The sequence below is a fragment of the Maniola jurtina genome, chromosome 7, assembly GCF_905333055.1.
Source record: "Maniola jurtina chromosome 7, ilManJurt1.1, whole genome shotgun sequence".
Lineage (NCBI taxonomy): Eukaryota > Metazoa > Arthropoda > Insecta > Lepidoptera > Nymphalidae > Maniola > Maniola jurtina.
The window spans coordinates 1615908-1640759 of record NC_060035.1 but is presented as its reverse complement, the minus strand read 5'-3'; the positions used below and the strand labels follow the sequence as shown (position 1 = coordinate 1640759).

Here is a 24852-nt window from a genome sequence, read left to right as displayed (position 1 = left end):
CCTGTTCGATGAATTATATTCCATGACTAAATAAATTTATCGAAAATAATGAGGAATGTAGTGCTTAATAGTAAGCGCCATAGCTCAGACTATTCTCAATCCACGGAAAGAAGTTAGTATAGGACTCTCTCCGTTACGTAATCCCATACAAATGATAGAGACAAAAATTCAGTAGTCGGTATCCATATTGAGTCTCCTTCGAGCTGATTAACTTTATTGTGTAAGCGTACAGTCGTAAGCGTACAGTCGTAAGCGTCGAATTAGAATTCTTCTCAGACTTCCTAAGTTTGCTCGTTATTTGACTTCTAGTAATATTCGATGACATCTATTTGATCTACTGTTCTGTCAGAGCCATTTTTCATCAATGGATAAGTTTTTCACTTGACCCCTTTTTGACCATATTTCAACAAACTTCAATTTTGAAGTCCGTTGAAGTAATTATGTCCTCACTACTTATTACACACGTAACACTCCTGGCACATCATACCGCCTAATCAGTCTTGAACATTTAAATCAGAATGCACCTTATACCAATAGTAACAAAATTCATTGTCCTCTGGTCAGTTTGATCCTTCTTCACAGTAACGTGTTATCACATCCTACTGTACACAGCCTTATCATTGGACACAATTAGCTCACTACTGACGATTTTCATGTTTGTTTTATGGTTTTAACACTATGTGTTTGTAGTTCAAGTTTATATTAAACTATCTGATGCCCGCGACTTCGACCGCGTGGATTTAGGTTTTTCGAAATCCCTCGGGAACTCTTAGATTTTCCGGGATAAAAGTAGCCTATGTGTTACTCAGTTATGCGCTATACTTACCTAGTTTTATTTACAGGAATCTTTTGTTTTTTAAATAAAGTATCTAGAACAAATCTTTCGCGTCGCAAACATCTGGTTATGAAAATAGAAAACTGCATATTATTATGCGTTCTGCTTACAAACAATAAGTAAGTTAGTATGTTCAAGGTCTCAGTTCCACTGACCTATATGCTCGGAAGCCTCACAATCTTCATATCACTGCGTTAATGCTCCTCTTACGCACTCTACTCTCTAACCTACTGCATATGCCATTCAGTTGTACCCTACAGAATGTGTTCAACAGTCAAAATACCTACTAGTGGTTCGCGTCGAACTGAGACCGCGCGGTATCCCATAATTCCCATAAGATAGTTTTTAGGCTGTGGCAGACGGGCGGACGGATGGACGGATAAGTGCAAATTCACTCAAGTTCACTCAAAGACCTCGCTTAGCTCGGAGAACTGATGAATAACTGAACTGAACTGATTAGTAATTAATTTTGGTCACGTCAATTAACAAGTGTAAATTAAAAATTTATAACAAAAAGCTGATAACATTCAAACGGCTGAACCGATTTTCTTGGATTATAGTACAGAACACTCTCGATCAACCCACCTTTCAAACAAAAAAAACTAAATTAAAATCGGTTTATTAGTTTAGGAGCTACGATGCCACAGACAGATACACACGTCAAACTTATAACACCCCTCTTTTTGGGTCGGGGGTTGAAAAGACTTGAACTGAATTTCCGATTCACACTTGACCGGTTTTTTTATAAACCAAATATCATGTCACACGACAATATTAATAAAAACAGTGTCGCTAATTTAATTAAAGCTTGTTTATGGGCTGGTGTGGTATGAGGACGTAAAGAACAATCGGCGAATAAAGCTTTATGTTGGCTTTATGTCAGTGCGGGGTAGGCGCGCCTTGACCCCGGCATTTGCACTGCGGGTCATAGGTGATCTTTCGGCTTTAATAATGTTCGAAACATATAAAATAGATTAGAATAGAATAAGGTTTATTCGTTGATCCAACGCATATTAAACACAAATAAACAATACACACAAAGACAACATATTAAACACAAAGTTAACGCCTTAAAATCTAACTTAACCTAAACAGTGTCTATATTATATCGAAAAGGCCCAAACTCAGCTAAATGTTGTTACAACGCTGTTATTCTGTTCGAGCCCAAACATATTGGAATATATTTTTATCAAATAAACTTTTACAAGTGTTTTTGAATCGTCAAAAGAATTTGCCACTTAATACTAACTGACTGCCGATAGAGAGAGCTGTATGCTAGGAGTTTACTTGATCAAATCAAAAGTGAGGAGATCCGTAGAAGAACCAGAATAACCAGAATAGATCAATGGATTGCGAAGCTGTGGCAATAAGCGGGGTTCATAGTTTGAAGAGCCGACAGACGTTGCGGTCGCAAGGAGCTGGATTGAAGTTTGAAATATAGACCTCAGCCTCATAGTTCGACCCGATGGAACGGCAATCCGACACTACCGGAGTGAGCACTGGTTAAGTATATTATGATTCAAATAGCAGTTCTGCATTTGAATAACAAAGAAGATTTGATTGACAAACCTGGGTCAGGGTTATTTTTAAAACTACAAATTATTCCCATTATCATCGAATTGACAGCTGTCCACCAGCACGCTAACGGTAAACGTTATTTTGACATGTCCAATTTTTTAGCTATGATGTTTGACAGCACAATTACTTTTGAAAACAATGATAGGTACTTTGTACTTACTATTCAAAGGAAATTCAATTGTAACAGGCAAGTTTTAGAGTTGATTTCGAAATGTTTTAATCTTAATATTATTTGCAAATAATATTGAGATGAACAGAGAACAGGTTTGTATTGAAATTCTAATGAGTATTTGAACTAAGCTCAAATAGCGCGCAGCTTTGCAAACTTTTTAAGATTTGTATGTCTATTTAACAAAATCTTCAAAGTTTTGTATTCGCGTACAATCTGAGAAAGGACTTACCATATTATCCATCCATAGTTTATTACTTATTTACTTATTACTTATTTATTTATTTATTTTACTTATTAGTAATATTACTTATTTAAAATATTACAAATGCGAAAATGTGTCTGCCTGCTAGCATTTTACGGCTCGACAATTTAAGCGATTTTGATGGGTACAGATTCAACAGAGTTAAAAGTTGGTGAAAGGTGGTGGAATGGTTAGGTATTCTATACAATAGTAACATATTATCAACTATAATGTGAACCTCTGTGTAATTTTTTAGCTTTCTAGGTCCAACGGTTTTGACTGGGCGTTGATGACTTAGTTAGTAATTTAAACTTTTTACTTACCTGCCTTTATAATTTACAACAGTGTAAAGAGCAACTCTAATAGACATTATGAAACATAAATATTTCTAACAGATGCTCCTAAAAGCGTAAACATATCCGCACGCTGATCGACATTGTTCAAATAAATGATTTAAACTTCCCTATTAGAAAACTGTGGGTACATTAGTGGAATAGAAGAATGTTTTATACAATGTTTTAGATTGATAATATTATAATTAACGTCGTTCGAGTCTCCCACTGCCACCGAGTCAGTTCTCAATTCTTTAGTCTCATCTTCCCTAACTTCGGACCTGGGTTATTGCCTTCCGGTTGGACCTCAGAGGAGGACTAAATGAGGGAGACTCCAGGCCGAATAAACCCTTCACTTAGAAAGTCATTGGATATCATCCAAGTATTCAGTGGCTCAAGTGTGGACAGTAAACTAAATAAACGGGGTGTCTATCAACTTAGGGCTTTGCTTTACGCCAGAAACCTCCACCTAACATTTGTTGGTCAACAGGGTGTCAGATAGATAGTATTCGTAACATCCCGGCAAGCTGAGGTTAGGATCGACGTGAAGATGCACTAAAAAATAATGAGCTTCGTAGCGTAATACCCATGGAAGATATGAGGACTTAAAGAATTTGTTTTAAGGGGCATGAGACGGGCCTGCTTATGGCATTTTAACTGTCGCAATTAAAATGCCATAAGCCTACGTTGTCGTATTAGTTTACAAATTGCGAAAAACCAAATTAAATTTGAATTTCGCAGGCAGGCCCGTCGCTTCCACCTTAAACTCCAATGTAACAACCCCGCAAAGAGCTGATCATATGATAATGAGGAGCCGACATCAAACGAGTCGCAGGAAACCGCCGCTGGATTCAGGCGGCGCCAGCAAGTGGCGTGAGGAAGTCCCTACAAGAGTCCTACTAGGTAGGTACCTATGTTCTACAGTGGACGACTTTAGGTTAGTGATGAATATGATAACATAAGTCTTGTTGAAGTTGCACAGTTATCCATTACCTTGCTAATTTGTGAAATCTCCTCAGAAAATAAAAGCTTTAGTGTTTTCTGTGTCTGAAAATCTCCAAACAATTTACCTAATCCGTTGAAGCGAATTAGTTCCGAGAACCAATTTGTTCTTATTCCAATTACTTAAGTGCAACTAAACGAAACAGTTCGTTGTTGACTTTTTAAACCAAGTAAATATTGACATAGCATTGTGTAGAGTGCTTAGTATGAGATTTTACTTCCCAACGTTGTTAAAATTCGAGAATTCGAGATCGAAACACTTTAACGTCAAAGAAAAACGGGACTTGACTGCTCAAGTTTGTGCACATATTATCACACTCAATCGTGTCACAGTAACTCGTTGGGAATTCAACGAAATTTTTCTCCATTCGAGTCATACTGTTACAAGTTGCAACCAGCATTGCAACCGCAACCATGCGGTATTGTTGCGAAATTAAAATCGATGGTATTGAATTTTTGGCCTTAGCCAACAACGGTTTAAAAACGTTACCGGGGAAGGGTTCTTCCCCGCGCCACACCCGGTCAAGGAGGCCATGCCTCCAGTCGCGTACCCCCGTCTTGACCTAGGTCAAACGAAGAAGACCCTGCTGCTGCGAGTTTTTCGCTTTAAATGACATTGAGGTCTATTTTACTTTGATGTTACTGTTTTTCGACGTCGAATTCTACTAACGTTGATGAGACGTCAAATCTCATACTAAGCCCACTTACTATGGGCATGCATGTCGTTAGTGTAATGAGTGTACTCAGCGCGTCACGTATCGTTTCGTTCTATATTTCATTGGAAGCTCTAGTTTTCTTTGAGAAATACCTACCTAATATTTTTAAATTCGAGATAGGACATTTAGGATAGGAGCTTTGGACAATCATGCTAATACAAAGCAATGATAAAGTCGGTTGGAGCGCGTTTACCTAGACGATGCCTATTCACTCTTGCATTGAATAGTGTCTTAAATCTACTTGCCACTCAGCGAGAGAGAGCTATGCTTGGAGTTTCTCTACGTAATCAAATCTATACTAATATTATAAAGAGGAAACCTTTGTATTTTTGTATTTTTGTATGTTTGTATTGAATAGGCTCAAAAACTACTGGACCGATTTCAAAATTTATTTTACCATTACTTAGAGGGATTCTTCCGAATCCGTATAGGCTATATTTTATTCCGAAAAATAGAAAAAATAAATGTCCACCCGTGCGAAGCCGGGGCGGGTCGCTAGTCAGAAATAAGGAGATAGGGCGTAAAAGATCCAGAGTACCAAAGCTGCTTGAACGGGGCTGGGCACACAGTTCGAACCGATTGACGTCGGGGTCCCAAGGTGCTGAAATGGCGACCTCGTACCGGAAAGCGAAGCAAATTACATTTCATTATCATAATCAACCATCTCCTCTAAGAATAAGATGATTCAGGCCATAGTCTGCCACGCTGACCAAATGCAACATTTATAGCAGACTTCACACACCTTTGAGAACATTGTGGATAACTCAATCATGCAGGTTTCCTCACGATGATTCCCTGCACCCTTAAAGAAAGTGATATTCAATTGCTTAAAACGCACATAGCCCCGAAAATTTAGAGGGCATCGAACCCCAGACTCCTGAACGTCTTAACCACTAAGCTATCAGGCTATCACCACTTAAATCTTTTAAACTGGCCAAAATAAATTTAGGTCCCCCTATAAACTGTAGCGTTTTAAGCTAGGTAGGTAAATATAGTCTAGACTAGTTTTTTGCAGTCATCTCACTTTTCGTGTATGATATGTGAACCAATAAATATAACAGTCTACAGAATGTTGTTCCATTATTCGCAAAGTAACAGAATTTATTGCAAGATTATGATAAGTGACCAACATAAACCATATTTTTGTATCTTGGCAGATGCCCAAATAATATCCATTCTGAATAGGTAGGTATTAGGGTTACAATATTAATATTAGGTAAGTAAATACCAAACTATGTCTGAATTCCATACTATTTTACATTGGCAAGTACCTACCTGCCTAACAACCTATTGATTAAAATTCATTTAATATCCTTTTTCAGCAATATTAAAAAGAATTCCTAGATATTCCTAGGTATGGATAAATTCATTGCTGTCTGTTTTGTTTTAAAAACCAAATTCCTTTCAAGTCCCAACGCAAATCTGAGTCACACTTTCGTCTGAAATGACGCGTTTCTTCTATACTAATAAATAAAATTGGAGTGTCTGTCTGTAATTTCGAAATAACTACCGCATATTAAGGTCATATGGTTATTTGAACGATACTATAACTGAATCACACGTTTTTAAAATTTTTGTCTGTCTGTCTGTCTGTTTGAAAAGGCTAATCTTGGGAACGGCTGAACCGATTTTGACGGGATTTTCACAGACAAGTAGAGAATTGACCAGGGAGTAACATAGGCTACTCTTTTAACCGACTTTCAAAAAGGGAGTTGTGTTTTTCTACCTATGTATACTGAAATCTCCGAGATTTCTGAACCGATTTGCGTCATTTCTTTTTAATCGATAGAGGAACTTTGCGACATTGTTTCATAAAAAATTTGGAGTCCAACTCCTCAATCCTGATGCTGCAGGGGATCTGACCAATCCACGCGAGTGAAGCTGCGGGCATCAGCTAGTTCGGAATAATGCGTGATGGCGTGAACGGAGTAGGAACCATTTCCGAACATTGATACTTTATTGGTTTTGATTCATACTCTATCTAGTGTTATGCGTAGAAATGCTTCATTAAGACTTATTCATTTCTAGGTGCCTACCTACTTGGAAGAAAATTTACCTTAGTCTGGGTATAACTTGCACCCAAAGAGTATTATGCACACGTATTAAGTTCTATTGCACTCTACCTTAACCAAGTACCTTTAATCTTAGGTAGATACTTATTTACTAAAGTAAGTGCATCGATGCTAAAAGCCTATAAACTTGCACCAGTACCTACTTGGGAAAGAAAACCTACGAGATCTACCTAATGGACCTACCTACCTAGTACTTACGCCACACGTAGACGAAGATTTACTTCTAAGTTCTAACCTGAAGGATGGCCGCCAAATACCTAGTATTTAGTAGGTACCTAGCTCAGCATTTACTTCCTACGAATTATCTATTGAAGTCCTACGTAGGATGTACGTAGGTATTTACGGCTTTGGATACGAGTTCTTTAAACCATTCAATAAGTTAATGATTGAAAGTTGTTGACATCGATCCAAGATTCTGAGATTCTCGTACCTACGGCATTCCGAAGACACGGACTCCGAAACCAACAGCTATGTGGAAGATTTTGAATATGAATCCACCGAAGTATCCAGGCTCTATTCAAGTTATCATACATCTGTGATCCAGGTAAACTACTGTAGGTACCATAGACTTCTTATATTAGAAGGTAACCATAAACTCAGATAACTAGATATTGTAATTAAAAAAAACTATAGCAAACGTTTTTAAATAAATAACCTTGCTAGGGCTAGTACTTACTATTTTATCCCATAAGTTTTAATAACTGCATTATTTTCGCAGAAAAATTACTCATAATAATAGCATTATCAAACTTCTTATCGGTCATTTCCTTCATGAATCACAATAATAACAAATCATTTAAACGACATACTAAAACACTTTTTTCAAATAAATCACAGAAACAAACAGTCACAGATCGAAAACACTACATTAAAAAAAAAACAATTGTTTTTAATTTGAATTTGACAGTTACGCGTTTGTTTCGTTCAAAAACCGCGAAGCGCGTGTGACACTGACGCTAGAGCGACGCGTTTACGTTCCGGCTTCCCAATGACAAATGCGCGTCAACGGGTTGCTCGTTTGTTTACCTCCGCGATTTCGCTCGCTCAAGTTCAAGGGATTATAACAAAAAGGAACGTGCGGAATAGGGCTGGCACATTTTGTTTGTATACATATAACTTTTGATTTTTAACCCCCGACCCAAAAAGAGGGGTGTTACAAGTTTGACGTGTGTATCTGTCTGTGGCATCGTAGCTCCTAAACGAATGAATTGATTTTAATTTAGTTTTTTTGTTTGAAAGGTGGCTTGATCGAGAGTGTTCTTAGCTATAATCGAAGAAAATCGGTTCAGCCGTTTGAAAGTTATCAGCTCTTTTCTAGTTTTCTTTTAGTGGTTTTTATATCGGGGGTTTTTAATGTAACTATTTATGTATTGATAACTTACTAAATATAAAAACATCGCCTATTAGGGCTTGGAAATCTAAGTTATTAAGCAGTTTTCATTGGCAAGGAGTAATTTTATATTAACCTTCCGACTTAATAAGAAAGTGCCTATTTATTTTCTAAAGAGTAATGGAATATACCTACTATTGTTTTTAAAATAAAATAAAGTGTCTGTCATTAAAGTAAAAAAAAAATTGTGCGTGTGATTTTTAAAACCGAAATGCGCAAGATTCCATTTTTGAAAAATTTAGCTTTTAATCTATGAACTCATTAATTCCCCCCCCCCCCCCCCCCCCAATTAATTAATGAGTTCATTAATTGTACTTTAAAACTCGATAAAAGATCGCGACTTCAAATACAACTGTTCTATTTAGCAGCCATTTTAAATAAGTAACGCGAAAGTTACTTTATACTTCCTTCCGAAATATAATCTGGGTTTAGCATTTTTTAAGCATTGAGCACTTGCCCGTTATACTGTGGTTTATTGCTCTGTGTTGATGAATTAATTTTCAACTATCGATGTGAAAACTATGTATGTACTAAGTTGCTAGGATCATAGGAAGCAACCCTAACGCATACCAGCCAATATAGAATGATCTTTATATAACACACAGTTCTTTAGATTTAGATGCTCAGGTGGGGCCGGTTAAAGGGCCTACATAGTTGGACGTAAATTATATTTATTTCTTTAGGCGGCTTGAATGTAGGGAGCACCTATGATGATGTCATTCGGAATGAGTAGGTGTGTGATAACAATAATCTGTGTTTTGATAACGAAGCAAAACAATACTTAGAACAGTCTTTCATTTAGTCCGACGTGCGAGCATCTTGCATCTCGCTCTACTATTATAAGAGTAAGGTAAAAAGGCATACCAGTAAAGATAATCAGGGTATAATTATTATTTATTAAAGAATAATGTAAGTTAATTAACTATATAATTAATAGATAGTTTAAATTGCTTACTTTAAGTGACTTTATGACTTTTTAATTATCTTCAAGTCCTTAATTTTGCTTGAATGTATTAAATTATTCTTTGAGGTAATTCACAGGATCAGGTACTAATGTTAAAAAAAGTTCAAAATACTTATAATAGTTTATTTGAATAAATAATCACTGTTACTTCTATTTCAAAATGTACACGACTAGATACTACTCTATTGCCTTGCCTAAACCCTTCTGATTCTGAAAGGAGACCTGTGCTCAGTAGTGGGCCGGCGTTGATCATGATGATGATGACTTCTCAATTAAATTACCACCACAGAAGAACAATTCATTTTCCGAAATTAAATTGTTTTTTCGGAATAAGTACATCAAAAATCGAGCTTTTTATTTGATATCACATGCGATATCTTGTCTCGACCATCTAAGCGTATTTATGTATGTCACGTCTGCTATTTTCAACCCAACGATACTTGATTTATCAAAATCCAATGGCGGGTTCAGGAGGTACGATGCCGTATAGACGAACATACGAGTACATACAACATTACATTGGTTCAGCTAAAATAGCAAATTACTGTCTACGGGGAGTCGTAGGCGGTAATAGTTGCGTGGCGAGACTTGAAAATGTGAACAGTGGCCCAAACAGACCATTTGAAAATCACTAGTTTCACACAATATTAGGTTTGTGTGAGAGACGAGATGATATTAAGCTGGGTAAGCAACATTAACTCAAGTCAGAAATAGGATGGGTCACTGACTTAAGAAATATAAAATGGTTTTCATTGCCTCAGTAGGTATTTTGGAGAGTAATTTATGCTGTCAGCCACGGTTTTTAAGTTTATCACTAATGTCTGATTATAATCGTTTACTTATAAGTCAAAATCCAAACCCGTAGGTAGGTATAACTGGTAACGTGTAGCGCAGCTTTCAAAAATAAAAGTCTTTCTTGCTTTATTTTCTTTAAAATCATGCTCTTTGTCAGTTGTTTGTAGAAGGAGCTAGGAAATCAGCGCATTATTATTTTATCATTAACTTTTCAATTAATGGACAGCGTCACGAACCTCAGCAATGAGGACATCAGAGGTATGAGTACGAGGATTTCAGAAGTAGGTACAGCCTTCGAAGTTGTAAATCGTATGTAATTTTCATATAAAAATCATCGTTACAGCGAAATTAGGACCGCGACTATCTTATCTATGTCACTGTCGCGTAAACTTGTGAAAGATATCTTGTAATATTTGATTTGCGATAAAGTTGAAGGACATGTGTTATTTATTAAATATATTTATAACTTCACATACCGGTATAACACAATTATAACTTTTTTTAATTTTATCATATTCTTAGCTAGTACTACTAGCTTATCTATGCTCGCGACTTCGTTCTCGTGGACTACACAAAGAAACCCCTGTTTTACCCCTTAGGGATTGAATTTTCAAAAATCATGTTTTAGCTAATGTCTACGTCATAATAGCTATTTGTATGCCAAATTCCAGCCCGATCTGTCCAGGAGTTTGAGCTATACATTGATAGATCAGTCAGTCAGTCAGTCATAGGTTTTCCTTATATGTATATTTAGATACTTTACTAACTAAACATAAAAAGTAGGTATGTTTGATGATCGATTGTAAAGAGAGCATCGTTTGTCAATGGTATGACTAAAGAAGGCATAAAAAGTTTGAAAAGAAACGTTGAGTGTACGTTGTAGAGCGCTAGGTGGCGCTAGGTCCCAATTAGAAATTATAGGGCTTACCTACCCACCTATTAATTTTGCAAAATTCATGGAAAATGCTTATTACTGTTTAAAGTAAGAGCAATATTATTTAATTAATAATAATTAGACCGACTAAGGTTAAACACGACGATATACCTACCTACATACCTAAATGTTTGTAATTTTAGGTCACTCATTACCTACTTGGATATGGCGTATGTCCATATTATATGCCTATTATTTATACTATCAGCTGCCTAGAGTCATTTTTGCCGAGTGCAAATATGGAGAATCGAGTTATTTTTATCCATCCATATCAAAGTTGTTAGTTATTATTAATTAATTATTATTTTAATCAACAGTCAACACAGAAATTAAAAGCTTACAAAGCTTAGAGAGATTAAAGCTATTGCCATCTAGTGAGAAAAAGTTTTTAAGCTGATGTACTTTTCCTGTGGGTCGATTATAATATTGGTTATGGCGTGACAACAAATATTATAATCGTGACTTTGGATAACAAAAATATTTAAATAATATTTGAAATAGTATAAATATAATTTTTATCAACAACAACAATATTTTAATTAAATTGCAGTAGCTCTGCTACTCGACAACAGATGGCGCTGTAACAAAATCCCAGAATCAAAATTATAGTAGAGGAGCTTACCAATAAATTAATGTAGCTTTATATCTATAAACACGTACGTAATAATAACAATTAATATATTTATAAAAGGAAGCAGACATTAATTATTATGTCCTTGTTTCAGCCTTTATATAGACTGCATAATATTTCTAATGCATAATGATAACTAGGATCTAGGCCAGTAATTATTTTTTATTACACTGGTTTTAAAGTTATGCTCAGAGTATAGATAGCTTAACAATAATTGGATCAAGGGTAATACAGAAGGCAGTGCTTCTTGAGACGGCACGCATTGTGAAGAGGTTCCTTACTCTGGAGCCCTGACCACTGGCGGCTTGGATCCAACCCACCCCGCTGCTAGTGGGACCCATTTTACCATATTTTTAATCAATATTTTTTTCTGTTATTGGTTAACGCTTTAAGAAATTTAGATACTAATATAATTATGTATGTGCGTTTGTTTGTTATCTGCTCACGACCCAACCACTGACCTGATTTTGATGAAATTAGGCGTAAAGATTGCTTGCATCCTGAAGACAATCACAGGATATTCTTATAGCGAAACGACGAGGTTCCTTCCTACGAAGTTCTTAAAAACCTAAATCCTCATGGACGAAGTCTCAGACAGAATCTAGAAAGTAATTTATAATCTAATCTTTTTTTTGGACACTTTGATGTCTATGCGATAGTGATGGACGTATCATACATACATTATGTTCACGAAATCAAAGATAGTGGTAGTTTATCAATATTATACGAAATAATTTTCAGATCCTGTTTCGATGAAGTTGATAAGATGAAGTTATCTTACGTCCTTGTTGTTGCCATTTTGATTTATCATAGAACTAGAGGATGCCCGCGACTTCGTCCGCGTGGATTTAGGTTTTTAAAGATCCCGTGGGAACTGTTTGATTTTCCGGGATAAAAAGTTGCCTATGTCAATGACAGGGACGCAAGCTACCTCGGTACCAAATTTCATACGAATCGATCAAGCGGATGAGTATTTAGGAGTCCCGCAGGAGATGTTGGTTTTTTCCAGGATTAAAAGTAGCCTATGTCCTTCCCCGGAATGTATCCTAAGTCTGTACAAAATTTTATTAAAATCGGTTCAGCGGTTGAGCCGTGAAAGCGTAGCAGACAGACAGACAGACCCACTTTCGCATTTATAATATTAGTATGGAAGTATGGATTTGACAATAATTAGATAGGTACTATACATTATTCATCATCATCACCCACTACCACAAATGAACACAGGTTACGGCATTTCTTCACCGTTTAACAAATAGATAAGTACTTATTTGCAACTCCAAAAAGTAATATTATTATACATATAATATGTACTTAAATAGGTAGGTACCTATAGCATAGCTCCAGCTCCAGCAATACACGGCGCTGCAATTGCTTGTAAACAGTATGGCATATTATTGTAAATTGTACATTTGAAAAGAGCAACCGCCGAGTTTCTTGCTGGTTCTTCTCGGTAGGAACAGCATTCCGAACTAGTGGTAGATTATTTTGACGATTCAAAAGCACTTGTAAAAGTTTAATTGAATAAAAATAATTTGAATTTGAATTTGAATAGTTTTATCGTAGCTATCTAGAATCTCAAGTAGGTAGTTAATTAGGTACCTACCTATGTTGCTTGATATATACGTTAGGATGAAATTTATATACTTACCTACCTATCTATGTTGAAGAAATTACAGTAGGTATAAGTACCTACTATTGCAATGTTCACACAAAGAATATTTTGTTTAGCACGGAGGTGACTCAAGTGTCGTTGCACTTTGTATGAAATCTGATTCATGGTACATCTACCTACCTCTGTACCATGTACCTACTTTTTAAGCTGGGTAGATTTACCTAGTGAAATCCATACTAATCTCTGTCTGTCTGTCTCTCTGCTGCGTTTTCACGGCCCAACCGCTGAACCGATTTTGATGAAATTTGGTACAGACTTGGGACACATCCCGGGGCCGGACATAGGCTACTTCTTATCCCGGAAAATCAAAGAGTTCCTACGGGATAAAAAAATCGAAATCCACGCGGGCGAAGCCGCGGGTATCCCCTAGTGGAAAATATTTTCTCATGAAAGTAGGTATTTAGCTCAACTTATGGCACAATTATGACAAACAAGACTCCAAGTCTGGTTTAGAAGTCTATACATAAACCCTGAAAACATGACGCTCCTATTTACAATATGTACTTACTTTTACCAAAGGGTAAAAACGGAGCCCTATTAATGTCAGTCTGCTGTTTGTCTGTCAGTCCACCCATCTGTCTGTCCGCCGCCGGTCACAGGTCTCTAACTCGTAGACAAGATGAGTTACAGACCTGAAATTTTAGTATTTGGTGTAGGTAAAGCATTGATCCAGAAATTAAATATTGATTTTTTTAATCTTAAAAAAATAATGAAATGGGATGCTGTTAAAGTCGTTAGTTTTAGACCATTTTTATGATGGGGGCTATCTCAAAACTAAACTAGTTAGGAATATGAAATTTCAGTATATTATGTACCATGTGTGATGTACTGTATTTAAACAACAAATACTGAAAACAATAATTTATTACATAGTTTGTTAGCTGTGACCAAAACAAACGAACATTTTTTGGGTTTTCTTTCACGGTTTATTGCGATTTTTTAACTCAGAAAAGAAATATTTCATAGGTAGGTACTAGGTACGCCCAAAATACTATGATGTCCATAATTATATACGAAACCTTAAAAGAGCGAGGTTCAACTCGCACTTGTCCGCTTTTTTGGACAGTCGTGTAAAAAAGCAACGTATTTTGATATGAATAATACGACAACAATACAAACTCTCGTAATATTAAAGTCCAATCATTGATAACGGGTGGTCCGATTGTTGTTTATTGGGCGTATTGTCATTTGATTGGCATAGTTTAGTTTTGCTAAAGATAACAGCCGCATACAATCACCGATATCAATTGATTTGGGTCATCGGCCATCGCTGGACTAAAAAAATTGTTTGTCTGTAAAGTCGGTTTACTGACGATAGTTGAACGTGACAACAAAGGCCGATTGTACTTCTTTGTCGCTCGTTCCGCGCTCTCGCTTGCACTTCAAGCCTTACATGGAACGCCTCAGAGCGAGGTAACGCCGCATGAGTCATGTTTTTTCGTGCGTGCAGCCGGCTCTATCGAATTATAAGACGTTGTCACGTCAAAAACCGGACAAGTGCGAGTCGGACTCGCAAACGAAAGGTTCCGTACCGAGTACCGACGTATAAGAAATTACAGTTTTTTTTTTTGGGATGTACTTAACTACAATGGTTTGGTGATTCTAGGTCTAAGTAACTAAAAGTGTAACTAACTACTTTGAATCGAATAATTTGACTTTGACTTTGAATTATATAAAATGAAATGTTCATAGGCACGTATTGTTAGTCGATAACTAATTGTAATTATGTCATTAGTAAATAGGTTGCAATTAGCGTTGTCTAATTCTATCAAGTTTCAAAAGCCTATCAGCTAATAGGTAGATATAGGTTGGTAAATACGATTTGTTTCCTTTGTGCATTGTCGAGACAAAGCCCGATATAGGGCAAAGTGCATTTTAATTATACTATACAAAGTACAAACGCTCATAATTAGTAAGTTAGTAATTGGTATAAACAATAATTATCTGGCTTACCACAAGACATCACCCACGGAGACTTTTGACTTTTGTAGCGATACAGTCTCGCGATTCTGACTCGCGACACTAACGATATGGAATCGTGGGGAAAGGTAGAGTAGGTATTATACTATGTATAGGTATTGTACTATGTATACTGTATAGGTATTATACTATGTATAGGTATTATACTATTATACTAGATACGGTCGGCATCAGAATTCAAGTAGCAATTCCGTGAAACTATTGCGTCAAAAACCTGTCGCACTTATGACCTTTTTCTATAAAGACCCCATACGCCTATAACGCATGTGCATTACTGTGCCACGCGAAAATGATCATTAAGGTGCTAAACGACTTACAGCCTTTGACTGTACATGGATGGCCCAGCGACACATCACCACTGTATCGCGACTTTTGCGGCTGTATCGCTGCAAAACTCGCAGTGGGCGATCTCCTAGACGCAAGTGTTTTTATAAATCCCTAATATTATTAATGCGATAGTGTGTCTGTCTGTGTGTCTGCTAGTTTATCACCATCAATTTTGATGAAACTTGGTACAGAGATAGCTTCCTAGGCTATCTAGAAATTCACAGAATTCCTTTTTTTTAATTTAAGACTAGCGCTTGGCTGCAATCAGACCTGCTGGCAAGTGATGATACATCCTAAGTTGGATTGCACTTGCCTAGAAGTTGCCTTCTTTAAAATTCACTCTTGACTTGGTCCTACGGGTTAAAAAAACCCTAAATCTACGTCTTGAAGTCTATCAGCTAATCTATTTATAATGATATAGGTACCCAACAGGCATCGACCTTTAGAAGAAGATAGCCATTTCGTGAAGGAAATAGCGGTTTCGTAGAGGGTTGTGTCTGTCGTTGAGACTGACAAAACGTCACATAACTATGAGTGATAGAGACAACGCTCTACGAAGCCGAAATCTCTTTCTAAAATCTTTGATGTACAATATATCCTGCCGGCTCCTATATTTGGAATTGATGTCCACGATAAGGTTGACCTTAGTAAATTACACTTCTAGCACTGTTAAGTGCTATAAGTGCTATTTTCTGTAATATATCTATACTAATAAATAAAATTGGAGTGTCTGTCTGTAATTTCGAAATAACTACCACATATTAAGGTCATATGGTTATTTGAACGATACCATAACTGAATCACACGTTTTTAAAATTTTTGTCTGTCTGTCTGTCTGTCTGTCTGTTTGAAAAGGCTAATCTTCGGAACGGCTGAACCGATTTTAACGGGATTTTCACATACAAGTAGAGGATTGACCAGGGTGTAACATAGGCTACTTTTTTAACCGACTTTCAAGAAGGGAGTTGTGTTTTTCTACCTATGTACACCGAAATCTCCGAGATTTCTGAACCGATTTGCGTCATTTCTTTTTTAATCGATAGAGGAACTTTGCGACATTGTTTCATAAAAAATTTGGATTCCAACTCTTCAATCCTGATGCTGCAGGGGATCTGACCAATCCACGCGGGCGAAGCTGCGGGCATCAGCTAGTGTATAATATGTAGTAGGTAGGTCTTGTGATATGTTGACGTCATATGAATTAAAATTGTTAATAAGTCAACGGTTGTCAAGTAATATTTATTACTTGAACTTTGTTGAACCAATTATACTCTGTGGTTGAACGCAATAATATAAATCCTTTCGTAGTCTCGTTCTAGGTATTATACTTACCTACTCAGGAAAGTTCCACAACATTAGATTAAGTATAAAATAGTTTCTGCTCTACAATGTACATCACTGTCTTCAGTAATGCCTCGGTATTATTATTTGTAACATGTTTTTTATGAAAAAAGTTGAAAAAGTAACTTAAAATACTTATAAATTTATGTAAAAAAAAATTGATGACCTCCCTGGCGCTGTAGTCTTATCAGTGGGAGGTGCCGGGTTCGATTCCCGACAGGGGATTAGAATTTTATAATTTCTAAATATTTGGTCTGGTCTGGTCCCGGCTTCGGCCGTGGCTATAGTTACCATCCTACCGACAAAGCCGTGGCACCAAGAGATTTAACGTTCCTGTACGAATGTCGTGTAGGAACCAAAGGGGTATGGGTTTAATAAAAACTGCAATTCGCATTCTAGGTTAGCCCGCTTCCATCTTAGACTGCATAATCACTTACCACTAGGTGAGATTGTAGTCAAGGGCTAACCTGTATCTAAATTAAAAAAAAAAAGATAGTGCCATTTTAACAAGGTTTCCTCAGGAAACCATAGCACTACTTTTGGATACCTACCTAATTACTTAACCTGATTAAGTAGGTAGGTACCTCATTATTATGATTTACTAGGTGATGCCCGCGACTTCGTTCGCGTGGATGTAGGTTTTTTAAAATTCCCGTGGGATTTCTTTGATTTTACGGGATAAAAAGTAGCCTATGTGCTAATCCAGGGTATAATCTATCTCCATTTTAAATTTCAGCCCAATCCGTCCAGTAGTTTTTGCGTGAAGGAGTAACAAACATACACACACACACACACACACACACACACACACACATACAAATTTTCTCCTTTATAATATTAGTGTGATAGTGTGATGATAGTCATGTTTTAATTGTCAGGTAGTTCACAAGTAAACAAACTAGCCACTGGAGTGGGCGTTAATCCGTATTTGTTAGTAATACGACAGTTAGTTTCTAATAATATTCATCATCAAACAATATCAATATTTGGTGCAACAAAACTATTACTGACTAAAATCCACAGATCCAGAAAAAATACCATAAATTCAGTAAGTTATAATAATAAAATTATGATGATTGTAATGGTATAGCGACGAGTTCCTTCAACAAAAACCTACACTCAAGGCTTGTAATGAAAAAATTACCAACATTAGTCTCCATTACTGAGTTTCTTTAATATAAAAACTTCCCACTCAAAGTTCACCAGGAATTGGAAAAGCAAGCAGCCTTAAGAAAAACAAGTAACACACAATAAATAACAATTAAAATACACTTTTATTATTTCTTCTGTATACAGCACACTTATTTCACTTATCTACTAACCTATAGGCGTACCTAACGCATGACATAATCACAATGTCAAGTTGAGCGGAACTCAGTCTTATATTATCAAAACTATATTCTGTATTCATATCACATTTGGTCCAATTATCACAATATCCACTTTACAGACTGCAATTCAACAAATCATCTGTCATCCTGCGCCATTTTTGCGCACGTAGCACAATTAGCGTGCGACCGAAAATTGTTATTATTAACCTTCCTTCGAACAGCGTGATTCCTTTCTCTAGAGGGAAACTTCTGTAGTTTGTCTTGAACGTCTTCTTTATCATGTTTGATCACACGTCTGCATATCTCCGCCCAGTCCAACTGTTTCAATGATAAACACATGTTTTTATTTGATATTTGGGAATTAGTCTTATATTTGTGCGCACGTGTGTCCTCCGTCAACGCTCGGTGGACAATGACAAATGATAGAGTGTTATTCTGTTGATTTTGATTGTTGAATTGTTGATATTTGATGCGCTGGCGACTTGACCTCCCGATCAAGGCTGCAATATTTTTTCCTTCTTCTTAAATTTTCTTTTTGTTTGTCTAATTCGACAATCACTTAACCAAACTAGGTTACTAAGTTTTTGTCTTATTATCTTATTTTCGTTACATATGTATATATATGTTATTATCTTCTTTTCGTTTCTTATCTTCCTATGGAGCTATTTAGCGTTAACAGTGTATTTCCTTCGTCAATGTTTGGTTCCCAAAAGTACGATGAAGATATCCCTCTTATCTTCAATTTTATAGCAAATCTTGTCTTCCAATTTAATCTCTAATCTTCTTTTGGAGAAGCATGGTGGAAAAACCGGTCCCAATAATCTGAACTTATGAACCACTTTTAGGTTTTAAGTTATAGGTACATAGTTACACAACCTTGCAGCCAAAATTCGTTTGGAAAAGAACACAAACGGTCGGATGGTCAAAATAAGTGCCTAATTTTCCTTCCAATGTTTGATATTGAACTCTCAAGGCGATTCACCACTTCATATTTTCAAAATACTTGTCAAATTAGTAGACTTTGTAGATTACAGAAGCCACGAAAGAAGAAATACTCAAATCGCCTGTCAATATTTAAAATCGAATATTGCACGTTCGATAGCTGACAAGCTTGAGAAATGAATGAGCTATGCAAGCTTGTTGATAAGGTTATCTTTGACCCGGATGGGGACGGTAACGAGTCTGGCCGATAACGCGCAGTGATTATTCCATTTGTTTGCGTCCAGTATTTTGTTTTGTTCGTCGTTAAAGTATGGAACCTATAGCCAACGGTCCAGAGTTCTAACTTGAGAGTTCTATCTAATCGATTGGACGTAATCCATCGGAATGCTGGACTTGGTACCTAATCTATTGAGATGCTTAGCTGTTCGATGTATCAAGGACATAGACACTGACAACGACTCTACCGACTCCAAGTCGCTCGCTTTGGAAAGTTATGCTAAGAATTTATTTGAAGAGTACAGTCTGAAATATGAAGGATTCACCAAAGAACTAAAATGACCAACAGCTCTAAGGTTAGAACGTTCAAGTGGGTGAAGTCTGGTCATGTGTATCATGGAGGACAGATGGGCATTGGAGTCGATAGGTCCTCGATTGGAGACACCGCCGCGCTCGGGAAAAGGTCCGGGTGCCCACCAGCAAGTTGGAGCAAGGTGGTGGTGGAAGGTGCTGGCATCGATTGTGTACGAAAATCCAAAAATGTTGACGGCTGGCGCTACTTACTAAAAAAGGCATATGTCCAACAATGGATGTATAGCGGCTTTAGTTGATGATATTGTATCAGTCTTTGATTGGTCCGTTTTAACTAGATCGTTGGCAGTGAGAGTATGGCTTAAGTGAAGTAAACAACTTCGTGTAATGTAAATTTATACGATTGACGTATCTATTTTTAGTGAATATTTACACTTTAGTTACATGATATTGAGTTTGCCTATTCAGAACATCTTTCTGGCACTTATTGGGTAGGTATTTATATAACAACTAAAATTGTTTTTACTGTACCTAGTCAAAGATAAAACTATTAATGGTCTTTTTACTTTGAAAATCTTTGCATAAAAAAATCATTTATATATAAAGATGTACACGTACCTATGCATTTTAAATGAGAATTAAATGGCATATTCTTTAAATATTTGTATATTAAGTATATATTTTATAAGTATACAATGAAACTCCAATGAAAGTACATTGAACGCCCGTAGGTACAACCTAGGTGTCTATTTCAATTTAGAGGCAACCCGATCTCTACTGAGGTAGTAGGTATTAGGAAAATCTATTAAGTGATAAGACTGATTGCCTAACAGCTAAGATACAATTTAATTAAAAACATCTATTCATTATAAAGAATTTATATTAAAACACTAATTTTTTGACTTTATGAATTACTTACCTAACTATTATTTGTAAATTATAATTAAATAGTTAATTACAAATAACATAGTAAGTAACTATAAGAGTAGATCACTTTTTAGTTTTCAATTTTTTTGGATTCTTCTTTACGACTCTGCTAGTAATATCTTAATATAAATGATGACGACATCCATTATGTACTCGTTACATACAATTTAAGGCTTGTACTATAAATAGAAATCGTTTGCTTTACTACAAGAGTAGGCACATGAGTAGACATGAGTATTGTATGATAATGTGACCATTACTGTTACCTAATTTTGTTAGTTTTCTACAAAACAATAATCTAGTTGCACAAATAAGATATCTACAAGTGTAAATTATAACACCCCCGACAAGTGAAGGTTACAGTAACTAGAGCTGATAACATTCAAACGGCTGAACCGATTTTCTTGGATTATAGCTAAGAACACTGTCGATCAAGCTACCTTTCTAACAAAAAAACTAAATTAAAATCGGTTTATTAGCTTAGGCGCTACGGTGCCACAGACAGATACACAGATACACACGTCAAACTTGTAACACCCCTCTTTTTGGGTTGGGGGTTAAAAATAAAATAATAAAACATCTATATACCCCTGCCTAGTTAGAGTTAACCTTGGATAACAATAATTAAGTAGGTATGTATTGGTATTGTGGGGAATACAAATGAGGTTTCGGAAAAAGAACTAATTTTTTACGACTCTACTTAATCAAAAAAATAGGTATTTTAATGTACATACCTACACTAGCCACCCGCCCCTGCTTCGCACGAGTATCACAAAGTATCCATAGAAATATTTGGAGGAACAATTATTGTACTTATAGTAAGTAAGTACCTAGGAAGTCCTAAATTGATAGATACAGTAGTTTGGCCGAGATAATTGAGCGCTAACAGAATATAGCCAATCTCGACGGCGAGATTTTGTTCTATAATATTATGTAGGTAAAAGTGATAGTACCTTATACGGGTGTGGATCTGAATCCAAACTTTGGTCATCATTTATTATGCATTATTAGATAACAATATTATGCTTTTTTGCATACCACTTCAATAGATTACAGATGTTGCAACATATTAGGCATATCACCACTTATGTTATGTAAAAAACGGGTGTGAAAGATTGAACCTATCGTTCGGGTCTCACCGGTCCCATAATTTCCGATATATGTATTAAAAAAATATATATATTAGCCATGCTAATCATGACCAATTCTCCCTTTTTCCCTCCAAATAAGCGTAAAGCTTGTGCCAGGACTGGGTACGACAATATTGCAACGGGTGGGGTTTGAACCGCGCCGACCTTTCGGAATTCAGTCCGCTCCTCAACCATTGAGCCATAGAGGCTCAATTTTAAATTTAAAAGAGATACTTATATTAATTTAATGCTTAAAATGCACATAGCTCTGAAAAGATAGAGTTGCATGCTCAGTATAGGATTCCGGACCCCCCCCTCCCTCAATAGAAGGCTGAAGTTCTAACCCCCAGGCTATCATTACATTATAAAAAACCTTGCTAAAGACAAATACTAACCTCCAAGGGTGTGAAATGAAGCCGGGGCAAAGTTCGGGACAGTTGTCGCAAGGCCGGCCCTCTGACACCTCCTTTATTCTGACGCCCTGAAAACAAAGAAAAACAAAATAAGAACAATGAAGTACAAAGTGCCAAATATTTTACTAATACAATTCTGCTAATTCTTAGGTTTAAAGTTCATTTATCCTTTTCTGCGGTAACAATGTAAAAAGGGAAGCACTGGCTTGTTATAAAAAAATCTAAATAAAATGCTGGAGTATCTAGAATCTGATAGTTTTGTCTCAGCTAAGCTTATTACTAATGTTCTTTGGTAGGTTCAACATTCAAGTTAATTAAGTATTAAAAATTGCTGTTTATTTTGGTTACTAATATTATCTAGATGTATATAATATTTTACCATCAATTTATTCAAAGCATCGATATTACAGCCATTGAAATCATCAGTCAAATTCCAAATATCATTATTATCAATGTTAGACGTATCTGATACTTTAATATCCTCATTAGAATCACATTCGCTGTAACTATCAGATGTAGAGTCACTATCACGTCTGTTACCAAACAGTTTGAATATACCCCTTTTCTCAACCCAAGATTCGGCAACTTCTTCTCTAAAACTATTGGTTTTCTTATGCTTCTTATGTATTTTGAACGGTACTTGTTTTAATCTCGGATGTGCTTTATATGGTTTAGATTTTACAGTTTTCTTGTATAGTTTCTCGTAGTCCTCTTCGGTAACTCCACAGTGATATAAAAGATAGTCTTTCTTTATTTGTTCTCTCCCTGCTAAATCCCTCCAGCATGTTTCTTTCTCTTTCACTCCTAAGTAGTAGTCTAAATCTCTTTCACCCAAATCACTATGATCACTATCTTCGCTACCATTATCGTCATTTTTGTCAAGGTTTCCATTATTTGCTAAATTATCTTCTACGATTTTAGCTAATAGGTTATATTTTCGCGTATTTGGCATTTTCTTTAACAAGCTTGCAGTATTTGTTGTAAGAAATTTCGTTGTTTTTCTGTATACTGATGCAACAGACTCCCGTCTCCGTTTCAAGTTGTACATGTTTCTTCTATTTAGTAATTTAAGATTAAGAAATGCCTGCGTTGTAAGAAAAAAATTGTTTTAAATTTCAAATTTCAATAGTCACACATTTTTTTAAATGTTTATCGTCAGCACATTTTCTTCTATCTTATCAAGTTGATGCAATTCTTTTATCAATATCAAAGCTATCTGTAAAAAATTTATGACTCTTTTAAAATTTCTTACTATCTTTCTTACTATATTTCTTACTTACATCACTTGTAACTAATGTATTTTTTTTTGAGTTTATAAATTTAACCAACTTAAAAAATATTGTTTAAATTGGACGCTTGTTTTCAGCAGGGCACCGAAAATATGGCGAAAACAAAACAAATAATTTTAGATGCCGAGAAATACGTTTTTTGGGTTATTAAACAGTTCAAATCACTTTTTCCCCAATAAGGGAAAATTATGGAGGGTAGTTCTACGTTACGGCAACCGCGAAGAACTAGTCCACCTTTTTTATTTTTACGATTCAATTGCGAGAGTGACGTGATAATGGTCACCTGTTTGTGGGCGTACGAGCTTTACTCGCCAATTATATCGCGACCCCCAATCACTTACAAGCTTGCGTTGATTTGTGATGTAAAGAAAAGGTCTTGAAAAAGTGGTGGTTTTTGTCGTGGGTTAGACGGCGCAAGGGTGTGGATACTTTACTATCATGCAAACAGCGAGGCTAAATGTGTCCATCGTAAATGGCTTGACAAATTGCAACACCCTTGGGTGAAATTGCTTGTTAAGTCCCTTGTTAGTGGCGACGATTTCACATAGGCTTATTATTACTTATTCAATGTAAATACGTCCCCACACATGTGAAAAATAACATTATCTATAGTCAAAATGTAATAGGTGCCTAGTTAAGAAATTAAAATCTAAGCGCAAATATTAACATTATTTGTACTATTAATTTCTCATGATTTTTTTTTTAACAGTCCATAATATTTATATTTGTCTTTAAGAAAATATTACAATGAAACTTAAAGCTAGCCTTATCCAATTATTACTATACAAATCATGCCCGCGTGGAATGGTGCCAAGAATATTGGCATTTCCATGCTCGAAATGCAGCCAGTACTCTTGGCTTATATGTATATGAAATAAATTGAAATTTATTAATATTACAAAAATATAACTTATAATATATTACAAAAATTTTTTTGTGACTGTGGACTCTTATCCTATAAAATAGAATTGAGTATAAAGTAGCGCCATCTATTTCTCTAAGATTACACTATCAGTGCTACCCTAAATGCAAGGAGTGTTTCCATATTGCAGTTCTGTAATAGAACCAAGAGTTAAATAGCGCCATCTAGTGACGGGTAGCTGTACTCGATAAGTTTATTTTGGGGTTAAAAGTTAGCCCAAACCACCGGTGGATTATTTAAAATGCGCGGGAAAAGTTCTCGGCAATGCTTTCGTAGTTTTCACTTAGTCTGCGCTGAACCTGAGACAAAATGACGTGTTTTAACATTTAGTACTATTCTTTTCTATTACTACTACATTCATATTTTATTCTACTTAATATTTTAT

The 24852-nt window shown here is 35.9% G+C and overlaps 1 protein-coding gene and 1 long non-coding RNA gene across 4 annotated transcripts in view; both read right to left on the bottom strand.

Moving 5' to 3' along the window:
* LOC123866949 (four and a half LIM domains protein 2) overlaps nt 1-24852 on the bottom strand; it is a 209174-nt gene that overhangs the window by 118601 nt on the left and 65721 nt on the right. For 2 of the 3 annotated variants that reach the window (XM_045908757.1, XM_045908751.1), the window contains exon 2: nt 22239-22324. In XM_045908757.1, the coding sequence (XP_045764713.1) occupies nt 22239-22324 (86 nt within the window). Of the gene's footprint in view, nt 1-22238; nt 22325-22635; nt 23320-24852 lie in introns of those variants that run through there. The other variant, XM_045908750.1, reaches the window with a different exon arrangement.
* Nucleotides 603-18440, bottom strand: LOC123866981. The gene is made up of 3 exons (XR_006796293.1): nt 18280-18440; nt 15335-15337; nt 603-613 (listed from the first exon to the last, which is right to left on the bottom strand). It is a non-coding gene; the product is annotated as an uncharacterized LOC123866981 (long non-coding RNA).